Source organism: Stenella coeruleoalba (assembly GCF_951394435.1).
Source record: "Stenella coeruleoalba genome assembly, chromosome: 19".
In the NCBI taxonomy this organism is placed as follows: domain Eukaryota; kingdom Metazoa; phylum Chordata; class Mammalia; order Artiodactyla; family Delphinidae; genus Stenella; species Stenella coeruleoalba.
Window position 1 is genome coordinate 42,195,349 of NC_137165.1, and position 15,597 is coordinate 42,210,945.

The 15,597-nt window shown below is 57.3% G+C and overlaps 1 protein-coding gene across 1 annotated transcript; it reads left to right on the top strand.

Annotated features, from left to right (window-relative positions):
- The first annotated feature begins 969 nt into the window (after nucleotides 1-969).
- On the top strand, nucleotides 970-15,186 carry CNTNAP1 (contactin associated protein 1). The gene is made up of 24 exons (XM_079905544.1): nucleotides 970-1,051; nucleotides 2,022-2,123; nucleotides 2,218-2,411; nucleotides 2,861-3,008; nucleotides 3,101-3,304; nucleotides 3,916-4,100; nucleotides 4,723-4,866; nucleotides 5,491-5,752; nucleotides 6,223-6,372; nucleotides 6,631-6,802; nucleotides 7,267-7,373; nucleotides 7,520-7,639; nucleotides 8,010-8,213; nucleotides 8,410-8,566; nucleotides 8,652-8,779; nucleotides 9,077-9,262; nucleotides 10,471-10,692; nucleotides 10,949-11,188; nucleotides 12,092-12,445; nucleotides 12,606-12,733; nucleotides 13,193-13,286; nucleotides 13,474-13,719; nucleotides 13,828-13,875; nucleotides 14,713-15,186. Exons 1-24 carry the CDS (start codon nucleotides 985-987, stop codon nucleotides 14,979-14,981), a joined length of 4,131 nt encoding a protein of 1,376 aa, XP_079761670.1. The 5' UTR covers nucleotides 970-984; the 3' UTR covers nucleotides 14,982-15,186.
- Nucleotides 15,187-15,597: the final 411 nt, after the last annotated feature.

Genomic DNA, 15,597 nt, shown 5'->3' on the forward strand with positions numbered 1-15,597 from the left:
ATCCTAGGTAGGTCACAGCATGGCAGAGGCCTGGTGCTAGGTAGAGAATCCCGTCCCTTCACCTTACCCTCCCTCTCTGTAACCATTACCCCCCTGCCCCCACTCCCACCTGCTTTGCGGGCTCAGTCCCCATCTCTGGCTACTCGGGTTTCTGAGGTAAAGCCACTGGGTACAGAAGTTAAACTAGTGGGACAGGAAGGAAGGGGCGGGGAGAAGGGCCAGGAGGGCGGTGGGGATTAGGGTCTGTGGGCCGTCTTTACCTAACTTTCCTATTCTACGTCCTAAAAAGTAATTTCTCCTTACCATGCCAGTAGAAAAAGAACGGGTTTGCAGCCACCTGTGTGATCTCAGGTAGGTTTTCTGACCTCTCTGAGCCTCAGGTTTTTCATCTGCGAAGTGGAGTGAGGTAAAAATGCAGAACTCACAGGGTGCTGAGGGTGCCTAGTACGGGTTCCTGGAGCATAATTTGCTGTCAGAAAATGTTAGATTCTTTTACTTACTCTTCTCCCCATCTCCAAGCACCCTCCCCTTCCATCTCCCTTTTCTTGGATTTTTTCAGGACCCCCTAACCGTCCCTAGCCTCCCTTCCCCCATCCCTGCGGCCACAGTCCCTGTCGGCCTCGGGTTATTCAGGGTATTTCCCGGCGACGGGAGGCTCTCTACCCCCGCCCATTCGCAGTAGGGCTGAGGCGCGCGCTTGCGCGGGGTCCGGGAAAGCGGCGCGTGCCAGGAGAGAGAGGCTGGGGGAGGGGGGAGGTGAGAAGAGAGAGGGTGGAAGGAGAGGCGAGAACAGCGGAGAACCAGGAACAGCACAGAGAGAGACAAGGGAGAAAGGTTGGGGGGAGAGAGGAAAGAGGGAGGGGTGGGTAAGGGGTCGAGAGAGAGCCATCCGCTGCGAACCCCAGGAGGAAAGCCCGAGCTGGAACTGGAGCCCTAGCCGGAGACGGGCACTGGGAGGCGGCCGCCGGGATCCGTCAGCCCTGCATGATGCGTCTCCGGCTCTTCTGCATCTTGCTCGCCGCGGTCTCGGGAGCCCGGGGCTGGGGCTACTGTGAGTGCGGGGCTCGCAGGCAGGCGGGGTTGGGCCTGGGAGTCTAAGGTCTGCAGGGCGGGTCCCGGACCGCATTGCGGCTGGGTGGTCGCGGGTCCCTTCCCGGCCGGCGCGCGCTCGTGCGCTTTCATCCTTTCCTGCCTCTCCCCGGCGCTCCGCAATGCAGCTCCGAGGCTGGCGCGCGCGCCCGGCGATGGGGCTGGGCTCAGAGCTGAAGATAGAGCCGGCCCGGGCGAGGATTGGGGACTGGGATCCAAGCGGGAGCTAGTGCCTGGGTTTGAGGGTTGGGAATAAGGGTGGTGCCAGTGACCCCGCTAGGGTTAAGGTTTTGCCAGGGGCTGGGGCTGGGCTTGGAGCTGGCCCAGGGACCAGAGTTTGGGGCTGAGGCTGGGGCTGGATTTTGGGGTTGGGATCCATGCAGTATTTGGTGACCCTTTATGATGCTAAGGTTGCACGTGGAACTGGTGATGGTGCTTGGACCGGCTGGGGTTGGGACCAAGGCCTGGATTTGGGGTTGGTGCAGGTCTGTGGGCGCTGCTGACTGGGATTGAGGCTAAGGCTGGGGCTGGATTGGTGTCTTGGGGTGACTCAGGTTCTAAAAGATGCTGAGGTTTGGGATTGTGTTTGTGGGTGTACTGATCCCCAGCTGGTACTAGGCAGGGTCTGGCCTACAGGTTCTTCCAGAAGAAGAAGGCAGCCTCCCCGAAGTGTGCAGCTGTTGCTGCAGACCAGGTTGAGTGGATGGTTTAAGTTAGTGCTGGGTCTGCAATGGGGGAGACCAGGTTGAGTAGATGGTTTAAGTTAGGGCTGGGTCTGCAATGGGGGAGACCAGGTTGAGTAGATGGTTTAAGTTAGGGCTGGGTCTGCAATGGGGGAGAGAGAAGAAAGAGCTCCGGTTGCTCTGCGTGCTGGGCCTTTGGGAAGACTGGGAGGGGCCACCCTGATCAACATGTCTGTTCCCCCAACCCAGACGGCTGTGACGAGGAGCTGGTTGGGCCCCTGTATGCACGCTCCCTGGGTGCCTCCTCCTACTATGGGCTCTTCACCGCACCCCGTTTTGCCCGGCTGCACGGTGAGCGTGGTGGCGCCCCACGGTGGGGTGGGGGACTCTGGAGGGCTGGAGGTGAATGGGGAGCCAGTGGTGAAAGGCCTTGCCCCTTCTATAGGCATAAGCGGATGGTCTCCCCGGATTGGAGACCCAAATCCCTGGCTCCAGATCGACCTAATGAAGAAGCACCGGATCCGGGCTGTGGCCACGCAGGGCTCCTTTAACTCTTGGGACTGGGTCACACATTACATGCTGCTCTATGGCGACCGAGTGGACAGCTGGACACCGTTCTATCAGCGAGGGCACAACGCGGTACTCCAGGCTCCCTGCGCACACACTTGGGGAACCTTTTCAGCTCTGTGACCTGGGCTGGGCCGGGCACAATCTTGGGGGAGGGGCAGCAGGCAGTGGTGAGGGCACAGATGAGGAGCAGTGACTTCCTCCCCAGGGACTCAGTCCAGAGGGACTGTCGGCTCCCCATGTGTGCAAGATATTCCCAGTGACAGGGTTTAACATACTTCAGAGTAAAATCTGGGAGAGCTTCATGAAGGTGGTGACATCTGAGTTGACCTTTGAGGATATAATGGGATGCTCTAGGCTAGGGAAACTGTGTTTGTGTAAAGCCATGAAGGCAGGGGAGATAAGGAGTGTTTGCCTTCCAGAAGTTGAGATTGGCTAGATGCGACAACCGTGGACTGGGAGGCTGTGGAGAAACAAGCAGGGGGTGGGGACGTGGTCACTCCTCTTCCCTTGCCCCTCAGACCTTCTTCGGTAACGTGAACGAGTCGGCGGTGGTTCGCCACGACCTGCACTACCACTTCACGGCGCGCTACATCCGCATCGTGCCCTTGGCTTGGAACCCGCGCGGCAAGATCGGCCTGAGGCTCGGCCTCTACGGCTGCCCTTACAGTAAGGGTGTGAGGTCGTGGGCGGGGTGGGGGTGGTGCCCGGGAGACAAAGAGTCTCCCCGGTCCCCAACCCACCTAGTGCCCCTCGCGCAGAGTCCGACGTGCTCTATTTCGATGGCGATGATGCCATCTCGTACCGCTTCCCGCGAGGGGTCAGCCGGAGTCTGTGGGACGTGTTCGCCTTCAGCTTCAAGACCGAAGAGAAGGACGGGCTCCTGTTGCACGCCGAGGGCGCCCAGGGCGACTACGTGACACTCGAGCTGCAGGGGGCGCACTTGCTGCTGCACATGAGCCTGGGTGAGCTCAGAGATCCCGGCGCAAAGCCTGAGGCTCTCCTCCCACGTCTCTTGTTGCACCTCCTCCGCGAAGCCGCACCCCACTCCTTATCCTTCCCTTCCTTAGTGTTTGGACCAACCCACCTTTTTCGTGTAAAATTTGGTGCTAGCAAAACACTGGACTCGGGATCAGGAGAAGCGGATTCCAGTCTCAGCTCTACCACCTACCAGCGGGACAAGCACTTCCCCAGTCTGTTTCCTCATTGTAAAAACGTTATATATACGTATACACACACGCCTGAAGCGTTATTATTTTGCATCTCAATCGCTTTTCATAACATCCACATAATGAGGTAGAAGCAACTATCTTGCCTCAAGTTTTACTGATAGGAAAACAGAGGCTCAGAGAGGTTGAATGGCTTACTCTAAGTCCATACTTGGCAATGGCCACTGCTCCATCCCAGGCTGAGGGTGGTCCAATCTCTGTATGCCCACCCTCCCTGGCTGCCCTGGGCCCTGGGCAGTCCCTCCTCTGTGCTGCCGGCTGCTGCTCTGCCTGGGGACTAGCTGGGCAGTAGGGCTCGCTTGGGTTTTCCAGGTTCCAGGTCTGACCCCGCCCCACCCTACCCTCAGGCAGCAGCCCCATCCAGCCAAGGCCCGGTCACACAACCGTGAGCGCTGGTGGCGTCCTCAATGACCAGCACTGGCATTACGTACGCGTGGACCGATTTGGCCGCGAAGCAAATCTCACCCTGGACGGCTACGAGCAGCGCTTCGTGCTCAATGGCGACTTCGAGAGACTGAACCTGGACACTGAGGTGAGCGGAGAGGGGAGGAGCCATTTGGTTAAGTGGGATGCTGGGTGGGCCGGTGGGGGACAGCACTTTTCTCTACCAGAGGTAAGACTCTGCTTTCGGGTGTCTGAATATGCTAGCAGCTCTTGGCAAACTCCCAGAAAGGCCTGGGTTTTTGTTGTTGCTGCTGCTATTAGCACGCAGATTCCCGGACTCCACCCCAGAACTACTGAGATGGAGTCTGGAAATCTGGATTTGGGGGATCGGACAGGATGAGAAAATTGCCCCCTTCAGGCCCTGATCTGCAGATAAAGAATCCCAGACAGGTTCATTGACTTACCTAAGGGCATGCAGCCAATTTGTGGTGGAGTCAGGGCTAGAACCCAAGCCTGGGGAGGCCCAGCGAGCTTCCAGCTTCAATACCGATACTGGGGCACTGTGTGTCTCAAGTCTTATAAAACTCAATCTGCCTGGAGCGTGGGACAGTGTACGGCGGGGGTGGGGGTGGGGAGCGTGAGAAAGGCGTGCGCGCTGCCGCACTTGTCGGGCTCCGTGGGAAAACTTCTGGAAACTTCACCATTGATCCTGATGGGAGTGGCCCCCTGAAGCCATTTGTAGTGTACTCACGCCTCACTCCGCCCCGCAGATGTTCATCGGGGGTCTGGTGGGCGCCGCGCAGAAGAACCTTGCCTATCGGCATAATTTCCGCGGCTGCATGGAAAACGTAATCTTCAACCGAGTCAACATCGCGGACCTGGCCGTGCGGCGCCATTCACGGATCACCTTCGAGGCCAGTGGGCCGGGGGATCTGGGAGGACTGGGGCGTCAAAGCCGCTTGGAACCGAGAGGTGGAGTGGGAAGAGATATTGCGAATCATGTAAAAGCCGAGGAGCCCCCTCCCCAGCGGGATGCTCAAGTGGGGGTGATGGTGTCATCACTGCCTCACAGGAAGTGCGAAAGGCCAGCTCCCAACCCCCCAGTTAAAAGCTGTGGCGCGGTCTAAGCATCTCCTCAATTATAACTGAGGAAAGTAAGGTGTAGCGACCCTGAGTGGCTCCACCAGGGGTCACGGAGCTGCGCAGGGGCTGAGGAGGGACTTGAACCCAGGGCTGTTTCGGTGTGTGGGTGTGGGTGCTCCCCCCACCCGAACTCAGGAGCGTAATCAGGCACTGCTGCCGGGAAGCAGGCGGGAAATGGCCTCTCCACGCTGGAAGGAAGGGAAGGAGCGGTCGCCCCTGGAGACGATGTAGATCAGGATAGAGTCCTGCAGGCCGACTTGGTGGCTGGAGACCTCCTCCACAGCTGGACATGTTTCTGGGGGAGTTGGGGAGGTGCACCCAGGGAACCTCACTCCTCACAGAGGTGGGGCGGGGCATCGGCTCGGGTGCTGACAGACCCTCACTTTCGTCCCTAGGGTAAGGTGGCATTCCGTTGCCTGGACCCGGTTCCTCACCCCATCAACTTTGGAGGCCCTCACAACTTCGTGCAAGTGCCTGGCTTCCCTCGCCGAGGCCGCCTCGCAGTCTCTTTTCGCTTCCGTACCTGGGATCTCACCGGGCTGCTACTTTTCTCCCGCCTGGGGGATGGGCTGGGCCACGTGGAGCTGATGCTCAGTGAAGGGCAGGTCAATGTGTCCATCGTGCAGACGGGCCGAAAGAAACTTCAGTTTGCTGCTGGTGAGGGGTGGAGGGAAGGGGGAGGGACAGGGAGGCCAGGGAAGGGCAAAGAGCAGAGGAGTTTGTAGGCCTGGACTGAAGCCTTTGCACACCGGAGAGGGGTGAGGGAGTGAGGGGAGGGAGCAGGGCAGGAGGTCCCAGGGCCCTGGGAAAAGGTGGGAGTGGATGGAGGCTGCTGGGAGTTGGAGGGCGGGGCAGATCTGAGGAGCTAAGGAGAAGCAGGAAGGCCGAGAATCCTGGTACTCTCCAGTTCCGGAGGGTCTCTGGAGGTGTCATTCAGTTATGACTTTTGTGTCAGCCACTGGGGTTCCACACAGTGAAGAGAGACATTCAGAGATGTCACCACTCAGGTTGATAAGTGTAAAAATGGGAGGCACATAGGCTACTGTTAGGACACAGCGTGGGGTTGCTGCCTCTTCTAGAACGTGGTGCCCCCCTCCCCCCCCACACCATCCTCCTGTCCTGTCCAGGGTTCCGCCTGAATGATGGCTTTTGGCACGAGGTGAATTTTGTGGCACAGGAAAACCATGCAGTCATCAGCATTGATGATGTGGAGGGGGCAGAGGTCAGGGTCTCATACCCACTGCTGATCCGAACAGGAACCTCATACTTCTTTGGAGGTAAGCGGAGGCCGACCTGGCTAGACCCCTGTCTCTGGGTGGGAAGGCCCCATCTAAGTCCACCCAGACAGGGCTACATGGAGAGTTTTGTAGCAGTAAATCCCTCTTGTCCCTCTGGGGCCTTGGGGACTGGAAGGTCACTGTCATTGTCTACTAGCCCCCTTCCTTCCTTCATGTCTGGCTCTCCCTTGGCATCTCCCTGGGGGAGGGTCGCTGGAGTCTCCCCTGGGGAGGGCCTCACAGGGGTGGTTGCTCCAGGTTGTCCCAAGCCAGCCAGTCGATCGGGCTGCCACTCCAACCAGACGGCGTTCCATGGCTGCATGGAGCTGCTCAAGGTGGATGGTCAACTGGTCAACCTGACTCTGGTGGAGGGCCGGCGGCTTGGATACTATGCTGAGGTCCTCTTTGACACATGTGGCATCACTGATAGGTATCCAGAAGCCCCTCTCCCTACAAGAGGTGACCCCTCCAAAGCCCTCTTCCATGGTCTCCCAATGACGGGAATGGCCTTTCTCAATGATCTCCCTTCTCCTGGTCCCAGCTCCAAAGTCTCCTACCTGGGGATGATTCCTCCTTGACCTCTCACCTTCTATTTCTTCCCTTAAAGTGACACATGCTCAGAATGGAAATGAAGCCTCTGTTTTTGGTCCTCGAGGGTTTTATTTGGGGGGTGGGGGAAGAAAGGCATTATTTATTCCTTTGGGGAAGGGGAAACAGTATAGTGCTTGAGCCCTGAGGCCTGCCTAATGCCCCAGCATTTAAGCTTGGTAGGTGGAGTGTGTTTCGCACTGGGCTTTGGTGCTCCCGGGAGCTGGGAGTGAAGCTTGTAAGCATCAGACTGTGCGCTCAAGCTCCCCGTAAGGCTCCTTCCCTCGGTGCTGACCCCTCACCTAGGTGCAGCCCTAATATGTGTGAGCATGACGGACGCTGCTACCAGTCTTGGGATGACTTCATCTGCTATTGTGAACTGACAGGCTACAAGGGGGAGACCTGCCACCAACGTAAGCCAGCTTGGGTACGGGGGAGAGTCAGAGGCAGGGGAGGTCAGGAGGTTTCTGGCAATCCTGAGGCCGCTAGAGATGGTAGGGCTGGCCCTCCTAGCCCCCTGGCCCTATAACTGCCTCTTCCCCACCTCACCACCGACCAGCTTTGTATAAGGAATCCTGTGAGGCTTATCGGCTCAGTGGGAAAACTTCCGGCAACTTCACCATTGATCCTGATGGGAGTGGCCCCCTGAAGCCATTTGTAGTGTACTGTGATATCCGAGGTAAGTGGCTCTGACGGGTGGTGGAGGGGCAGCTGACGAGGCAATGTGGGAGTGTGGGGGAAATGGAAGGATGGAAGGGTGGACAGGGGCCAGTGAGATTAAATGGTGGTGGGGGTAAAGGAGGACAGAAGGGGGAAGGGGACACTCAGGGATTTGTAATCTAGCCTTGCAGGTAGATTCCAGCTTCCTGATCCATTCCAGCTGTCTCATCTCCGGCCTATGACGTTGGGGGCCTAGAGCTGGGCTGAAATGGAGCTGCTGGCCACGTTTCTTGTCTCTGGATTGCAGTAGTGGTGCTGGGGGCGGGGCAGGGACATGGGTAGGGAAGGCCCGTCTCCAGCCACAGCTCTGTCTCATCCCCCTCCCCCAGAGAACCGGGCCTGGACAGTTGTGAGGCATGACAGGCTGTGGACAACTCGGGTGACAGGTTCTAGCATGGAGCGGCCATTCCTCGGGGCCGTCCAGTACTGGAATGCATCCTGGGAGGAAGTCAGTGCCCTGGCCAATGCTTCCCAGCACTGTGAACAGTGGATTGAGTTCTCCTGCTACAACTCCCGGCTGCTCAACACTGCAGGTTAGGGGGGGTGGGGGTGGGGAGGGCAAGAGCTGGAGGAGAGACCGGTGGGGTCTGGGAGAAGAGGATTAGAGGGTTCAAGGGAGCCCTGGGCTACAGGATTCAAGAAAGGGTCTGGGCTGGTTGGAAGGGTGAGAGAGGAGCCCAGAGGCTAATGGAGAGCAGGGCCTGGAGACTGCCTGCACCTCTTCCCCAGGAGGCTACCCCTATAGCTTCTGGATCGGCCGCAATGAGGAGCAGCACTTCTACTGGGGTGGCTCGCAGCCCGGCATTCAGCGCTGTGCCTGTGGTCTGGACCGGAGCTGTGTGGACCCCGCTCTGCACTGTAACTGTGACGCCGACCAGCCCCAGTGGTAAGGGGGGCAAAGGGCCAGGGCTTTCAGGACGCCAGGGACCCCTGAGCGGCACAGGCTGAGCCACCACATCCTGTCCCCACAGGAGGACCGACAAGGGCCTGCTGACTTTTGTGGACCATTTGCCTGTCACTCAGGTGGTGGTGGGGGACACGAACCGTTCCAATTCTGAGGCCCAGTTCTTCCTGAGACCTCTGCGCTGCTATGGTGATCGTGAGTGACAGACCCTTTTTGTGTACCCTCCCAGGGTCAGCTCTCCAGTCTCCAAAATCTAGGCTACCTGATCCACTGGGGGTCTCTAGGACACACTGCCAGACACCCCAGCTCCTGGTGTGATATGCCCACACCTGTGTTGTTCCTCGGCACCTTCCTCTCTTTCATTACACGCCTTAAGTTTCCCTGGGGACCCCTAGTTGTCCCCTTTTGCCCTGTCTCCCCCCGACCTGAGGCTGCCTCACTCTTCTCCCCTCCTACCTCGCTGACAAGGCCTTCCTCCATCTGGTTTTGTAGGAAATTCCTGGAACACCATCGCCTTCCACACTGGGGCTGCACTGCGCTTTCCCCCAATCCAGGCCAACCACAGCCTTGATGTCTCCTTCTACTTCAGGACCTCGGCTCCCTCAGGAGTCTTCCTAGAGAATGCAGGGGGCCCTTACTGCCAGTGGCGCCGACCTTACGTGCGGGTGGAACTCAACAGTGAGCAGGCAGACGTTGCCGGGGGATGAAGATCCCTGGGGAGGTGTGGGGTGGGTGGAGGCTGGGACAAGTGACAAGGGGTAAGATGCCCCTCTGCGAGGCAGCATGGAAAGGGCTTCAGATGGCGCTGGCTTCTACACCCAGCTCTTTTTTTTATATATATAAATTTATTTATTATTTATTTATTTATTTTTGGCTGCGTTGGGTCTTCGTTGCTGTGCGGGCTTTCTCTAGTTGCAGAGAGCGGGGGCTACTCTTCGTTGTGGTGCACGGGCTTCTCACTGTGGTGGCTTCTCGTTGCGGAGCACGGGCTCTAGGCGTGTGGGCTTCAGTAGTTGTGGCTCGCGGGCTCTAGAGCACAGGCTCAGTAGTTGTGGTTGCACGGGCTTAGTTGCTTCGCGGCATGTGGGATCTTCCCGGACCAGGGATCGAACCCGCGTCCCCTGCATTGGTAGGCGGACTCTCAACCGCTGCGCCACCAGGGAAGTCCCCCAGCTCTGTCTTGACAGCTGGCTTCGTGACCCCGAGCGCCCACTTAGCCTCTCTGGGCCTTAGGTCCCTGACTTGTAAGGAAGCTGGACTCCTGGTGTGTGGGGGTCTTCTACCTGATGAGCTATGCTTCTAACCTGAGAAGTGGGGCTGGGAAGCTGGCTCCAGGGATCTGGGAATTTGAGAGAGACCAGGGGTATGAGGGTTTTTTTCTTTTTTTATACATTTATTTATTTATTTATTTTTGGCTGCATTGGGTCTTCGTTGCTGCGAGTGGGCTTTCTCTAGTTGCGGCGAGCGGGGGCTGCTCTTCTTTGCGGTGCGTGGGCTTCTCATTGTGGGGGCTTCTCTTTGCTGTGGAGCACGGGCTCTAGGAGTGCGGGCTTCAGTAGTTGTGGCACGTGGGCTCAGTAGTTGTGGCGTGCAGGCTCAGTAGTTGTGGCACACGGGCTTAGTTGCTCCATGGCATGTGGGGTCTTCCCGTACCAGGGCTTGAACCCGTGTGCCCTGCATTGGCAGGCGGATTCTTAACCACTGCGCCACCAGGGAAGTCCAGGGTATGAGGTTTTAAGCAGTTTATGGGTTTTGTCCCAGGCTGTAGACAGATTGGAGGGACATTCAAGGAGCTCCAAAGGGTGAAGAAGAGGGGTTGTATCAGGTGAACCTGTGAGGGATCTTGGAGGTCTGAGTCCTCTCCCCCTAACCCCAACGTTGTCCAGCATCCCGGGATGTGGTCTTCGCCTTCGACGTGGGGAATGGGGATGAGAACCTGACAGTGCACTCCGATGACTTTGAGTTCAACGATGACGAGTGGCACCTGGTCCGGGCTGAAATCAATGTAAAGCAGGCCCGGCTCCGCGTGGATCACCGGCCTTGGGTGGTGCGGCCGATGCCCCTGCAGACCTACATCTGGCTGGAGTACGACCAGCCCCTCTATGTTGGTGAGCAGCAACCCAGAGGCAGATCTGAAGCCTCTGACACCTTCCCCCGCTCTCAAGGCCACTCTCCTTGTTTCCAGGAACCCTGTGTCTTAGGTCCCGATCCCCTCGACCTCAGAGTGAGCCAAAGGCCCACCTTTCCTCTCCAGTCCCTGGCATCTATTCTGTTCTTCTAGCCCCCTTGGCTCCCTTCCGAACCCCAATGCTTATCCCTGTCTCTGGCTCTACACCCATTTCTTGACCTGCCCACCTTCCCCAGGATCTGCGGAGCTTAAGAGGCGGCCCTTCGTGGGTTGCTTGAGGGCTATGCGTCTGAACGGAGTGACTCTGAACCTGGAGGGCCGTGCCAATGCCTCTGAGGGAACCTCACCCAACTGCACGGGCCACTGCGCCCACCCCCGGTTCCCCTGTTTCCATGGAGGCCGCTGCGTGGAGCGCTACAGCTACTACACCTGTGACTGTGACCTCACGGCTTTTGACGGGCCATATTGCAACCACGGTTAGTGCTGCTGGTTGTGGGAGGACAGGGAGCCATAATGGGATGTAGGGAGGGCAGGAAAGGAAGGAGGGCACAAAGTCAGCATCGGGGAAAACTGTGGTCGTCCTGGGCTCCTGCGCTCTGAGCTGGGGCAGTCAGGCAGTTGAAGATGTTGGGTGACTCCAAAGGCATAAAGTGGGGCAAGGAAGGGATGGTACAGCTAGCTGGCACGAAAAAGATCAAAAGCAACAAGCAAATAACTTCCCCATCTTCCCACTGTCACCAAGGGAACACAGGTCACCCCACTTGCAAGCATATCCCCCCAGGCTGCATGACGCCCTCCTATGCCATTTCCTATTGGACAATCGCTTCACTCCTAAAACATGTCTACAACCTGGTCCTTGGTTAAGGCAAGCCTTGACATTCACCATAGCAAGATTCTGCACATATACCCAGACTGCAGCCTCCCTAAGGCTGGTCTAGGGGGATGAGTGAGCAGGGAGGTCACTGGTGGGAGAAGTCTGGTGAGGTAGGGAGATACAGGGACTAAGGGACTGACAGAAGGCCTTTGGTTTTGGTTCGGAAGCGTGAGTAGTGGCAGGTGTACCAGATGGGCTTATGGTATCTCGATTCTAATCTTGACTGTCCACTTACTGTGCATCCCTAGGCAAGGAGCTACCCATTTCTGAGCCTCGCTTTCCTCAGCTGTAAAACGCGGGGGTTGGATTAGATGATCGTTTACATTTCCCATGATATTAGGATTCCATTCCGTGATACAGGGGTGCCAGAGGACCTAAAAGCGAATGGAGACGGGTTGTGGTGGTGGCTGAGACTGGGAACACGTGCCAGAGGGTGTGTGTGGATGACATACACAGCGTCTGAATGTGGGAACAGGGGCCCTGACCTCACTCCCTCTGCCTTCAGACATTGGCGGTTTCTTTGAGCCGGGCACCTGGATGCGCTATAACCTCCAGTCAGCGCTGCGCTCCGCAGCCCGCGAGTTCTCCCACATGCTGAGCCGGCCAGTGCCGGGCTACGAGCCCGGCTATGTCCCCGGCTACGACACTCCCGGCTACGCGCCCGGCTACCATGGCCCTGGGTACCGCCTGCCTGACTACCCGCGGCCTGGCCGGCCGGTGCCGGGCTACCGTGGACCCGTCTATAATGTCACTGGAGAGGAGGTGTCTTTCAGCTTCAGCACCCACTCCGCCCCCGCCGTCCTGCTCTACGTCAGCTCCTTTGTGCGTGACTACATGGCTGTGCTCATCAAGGAAGACGGTAAGCCCCCCGAGGCTCTCGCTCTCCATTCCAGCTGTCTCTGGGTGCCCTCCATTCTCGTAACTATCGATTGACCAATACAAGGACTCAGGTGCTCTTACAAGATGGCGGCTTTGGGAGCTGAGAGGAGACCCCCCTCTACCTCCTCCCCACCCTACAGGGACCCTGCAGCTGCGCTATCAGCTGGGCACCAGTCCCTACGTGTACCAACTAACCACCCGCCCCGTGACTGACGGCCAGCCCCACAGCGTCAACCTTACCCGGGTCTACCGCAACCTCTTCATCCAGGTGCGTGCAGGGGGAGGGGGACAAGGGAGGCGGGCCGGTTCAGACCACAACCTCGCCATCTAGGTTGCGGCAGTGGGAAATGCCAAACGTTTAGCATTTGTAGAGCACGTTCCAGTTTACAGAGGACGTTCATGTGTGTAATCTCACGGGACCTCACAACCTCTCTGTGAGGTGGTTCAGGTAGGCAGCTCTTCTTCTTGTCTTCGTTTGACAAATCACTAAAGGGGCTCAGACGGTAAAGTGGGGTCCCCAAAGTCAAACCACCGTAAGCTGCGAAGACAGGGCTCAAAACCAGCTTGCTGGGTTTTTAATACCAAATCCTATGTCTGGGTCCAGGGGTTCCCCACCTGGGACCGAGCTAGGACTCACCACCAACTGGGAGAGGAGAGTTCCAGCCCGGCCTGGGCTACGTCTGCCCCCGGTTCTCCCTCCCTCATCTCCTTTCCCCTCCCCACTCAGGTGGACTACTTCCCCCTGACAGAGCAGAAGTTCTCACTGTTGGTGGACAGCCAGCTGGACTCACCCAAGGCCTTGTATCTGGGGCGCGTCATGGGTAAGCTGGGGCTGAGAGGGCGTTCTGGGTAAGGAGCTGTGGGTGAAGTCCCTGGAGCCCGGAGGGGAGTGAAGGACGGGGAGTGGCATTGAAGGTGCTGATAAGGAGTGGGAACCTAGCGATGGTGAGAGGGGGCAGTGCTATTGGTGGTCCAAGCCCGTTTCTTTCTGGGCTGCCCCTCCCTCAGAGACGGGAGTGATTGACCCGGAGATCCAGCGCTACAACACGCCAGGTTTCTCGGGCTGCCTGTCTGGTGTCCGATTCAACAATGTGGCCCCCCTCAAGAGCCACTTCCGAACGCCTCGACCCATGACCTCGGAGCTGGCTGAGGCCCTTCGCGTTCAGGGAGAACTGTCTGAGTCTAACTGCGGGGCCATGCCACGTCTCGTCTCAGAGGTGCCACCTGAGCTGGACCCCTGGTATCTGCCCCCAGGTACATCGCTGGGACACAATAAAAGAAGGGAAGAGAGGGACAACAGGGAAAGGAAATGATTCTTAACCTGGAGGCGGCTTCTCCTACCTGGTGCTTTCTCTTTTTCAGACTTCCCGTACTACCACGATGACGGATGGGTTGCCGTACTTTTGGGCTGTGAGTAGCACAGTCACTACCCTGACCTCCTCATTCTACCCTCTGGCTGTCAGCGTTGCCTCCCTGCCCCGTATCCTCAGGGCTGAGGGGTGGTGAAGGCACTAGGTGCATGGTGGCGCCCAGAAGGATGAGACAGGCTATGCTGAAGGTAGCTGATAATCAGGTTGGAGATTTTTAAATGTCTGAGGATGCTATAGACTTTTAATTGAAATGAAATATCAAAATGGGGCTAAGCTTCTACAGTGATGTGCCCATCAATGCCTGATCCCATATACCATCTCTTCTCAGTGGTAGTCCATTGCTGGGCACATCTGACTTTATGACCTTGTGGATCAGATAATCTCCACTTCCTGACGAGCAGCTTAAGTCACATGCTTATCTGCTGGGTCATGGTCATTATGTTCCACCAAAGTCAGGTGTTCAGTATCTAAAAGGTCCCAGAATTAGGCAGGAACTGTTTATTAAAAGGAGCTTCACTGCACTATAAAAAGGTACATTTTATGGTACGTAAACTATATCTCAATAAAACTGTTATAAGAAAATTAAAAAATAAAATGAGGCTAAAGCTAAGGGATGAGGAAATGGGGGTCAGTAACATCCAGAGGGACGAGAAACTGGGGTAAGTGCCAGGGATGTGGAAAGAGAATGTTACAAACAGAAGACGGCAGGGGATGAGCCAGGAATTTAGACCTACCAGACACTTACGAATGGCTTGATGTGGCCATACAGCTGACACTCTTGTACACGTATGCTTTAGGCCAAAAGCATACATGTGTGTATGTATATAGGTGAAACCCCAAAGATCTGCCCTGAATTGTTCCTTTTTTTCTCTTTCAGTTTTGGTGGCCTTCTTGCTGCTGGGGTTGGTGGGAATGTTGGTGCTCTTCTATCTGCAAAATCATCGCTACAAGGGCTCCTACCACACCAATGAGCCCAAGGCCACTCACGATTACCACCCTGGCAGCAAACCTCCCCTACCTACTTCAGGCCCGGCCCAAGCCCCAGACCCGGCCCCAACACCAGCTTCTACCCAAGTTCCAGCCCCAGCCCCTGGCCCCCGGGACCAAAACCTACCCCAGATCCTGGAGGAGTCTAGGTCCGAATGAATCAGGAGAAGGGCTTCAGGGACCAAGTCCATCTCCTCCAAATTCCCCAATCCCTGCCTCTGCCCCACCCGTCAGGGACATTTGGCTCCTCTTAGCTGGCTCTGCTCACCCAGAGGCTTTCCCTCCTGCCAAGTGTGGTGGGCAGAGCCACAGATGGGACCAAAGGGAGTGGCTGCGCCGCACTGCCTAAACCAATGCCCTGCCCGTCCCCATTCCCCAGGCTCCTGGTGGTTTGCCTGCCCCAGAGAAGCCTCATGGGGTTAAGACAGGCCCTTCCTGCCATCCCTGTCCCAGCTGCTGCCGGGGATTAACAACAGAGTGCAGGGGAGATTAACTGCCTCCCTTCAAATATTCAATCTCAGCAGGGACAGATGTGTGGGATTGCAGGGATGCACGGGGTATGGGGGGAGGCGGCTGCTGAATCATACCCCCCAGCCTCCCCCCTCCCCTGCAGAACATCTTCCATTGGCTTCCACTCAGTTGGGGATCAGGGAGGGCTTCGCTGATGTCTCCCACCCCCGTTTTTTGTTTTTTACAGAGACCGAGAGGCCTCAGTTTAGCACCTTAGTACCTCCACTGCTTTACATGCTTTAGCCAAAGCCATAAAAAACTTGCA

Coding starts and splice junctions, on each gene's coding strand:
- CNTNAP1 (XM_079905544.1), top strand. CDS start 985: ATGATGCGTCTCCGGCTCTTCTGCATCTTGCTCGCCGCGGTCTCGGGA. Junction 4,101..4,722: donor GACTGAACCTGGACACTGAG/GTGAGCGGAGAG, acceptor TCCGCCCCGCAG/ATGTTCATCGGGGGTCTGGT. Junction 10,693..10,948: donor CGACCAGCCCCTCTATGTTG/GTGAGCAGCAAC, acceptor CACCTTCCCCAG/GATCTGCGGAGCTTAAGAGG.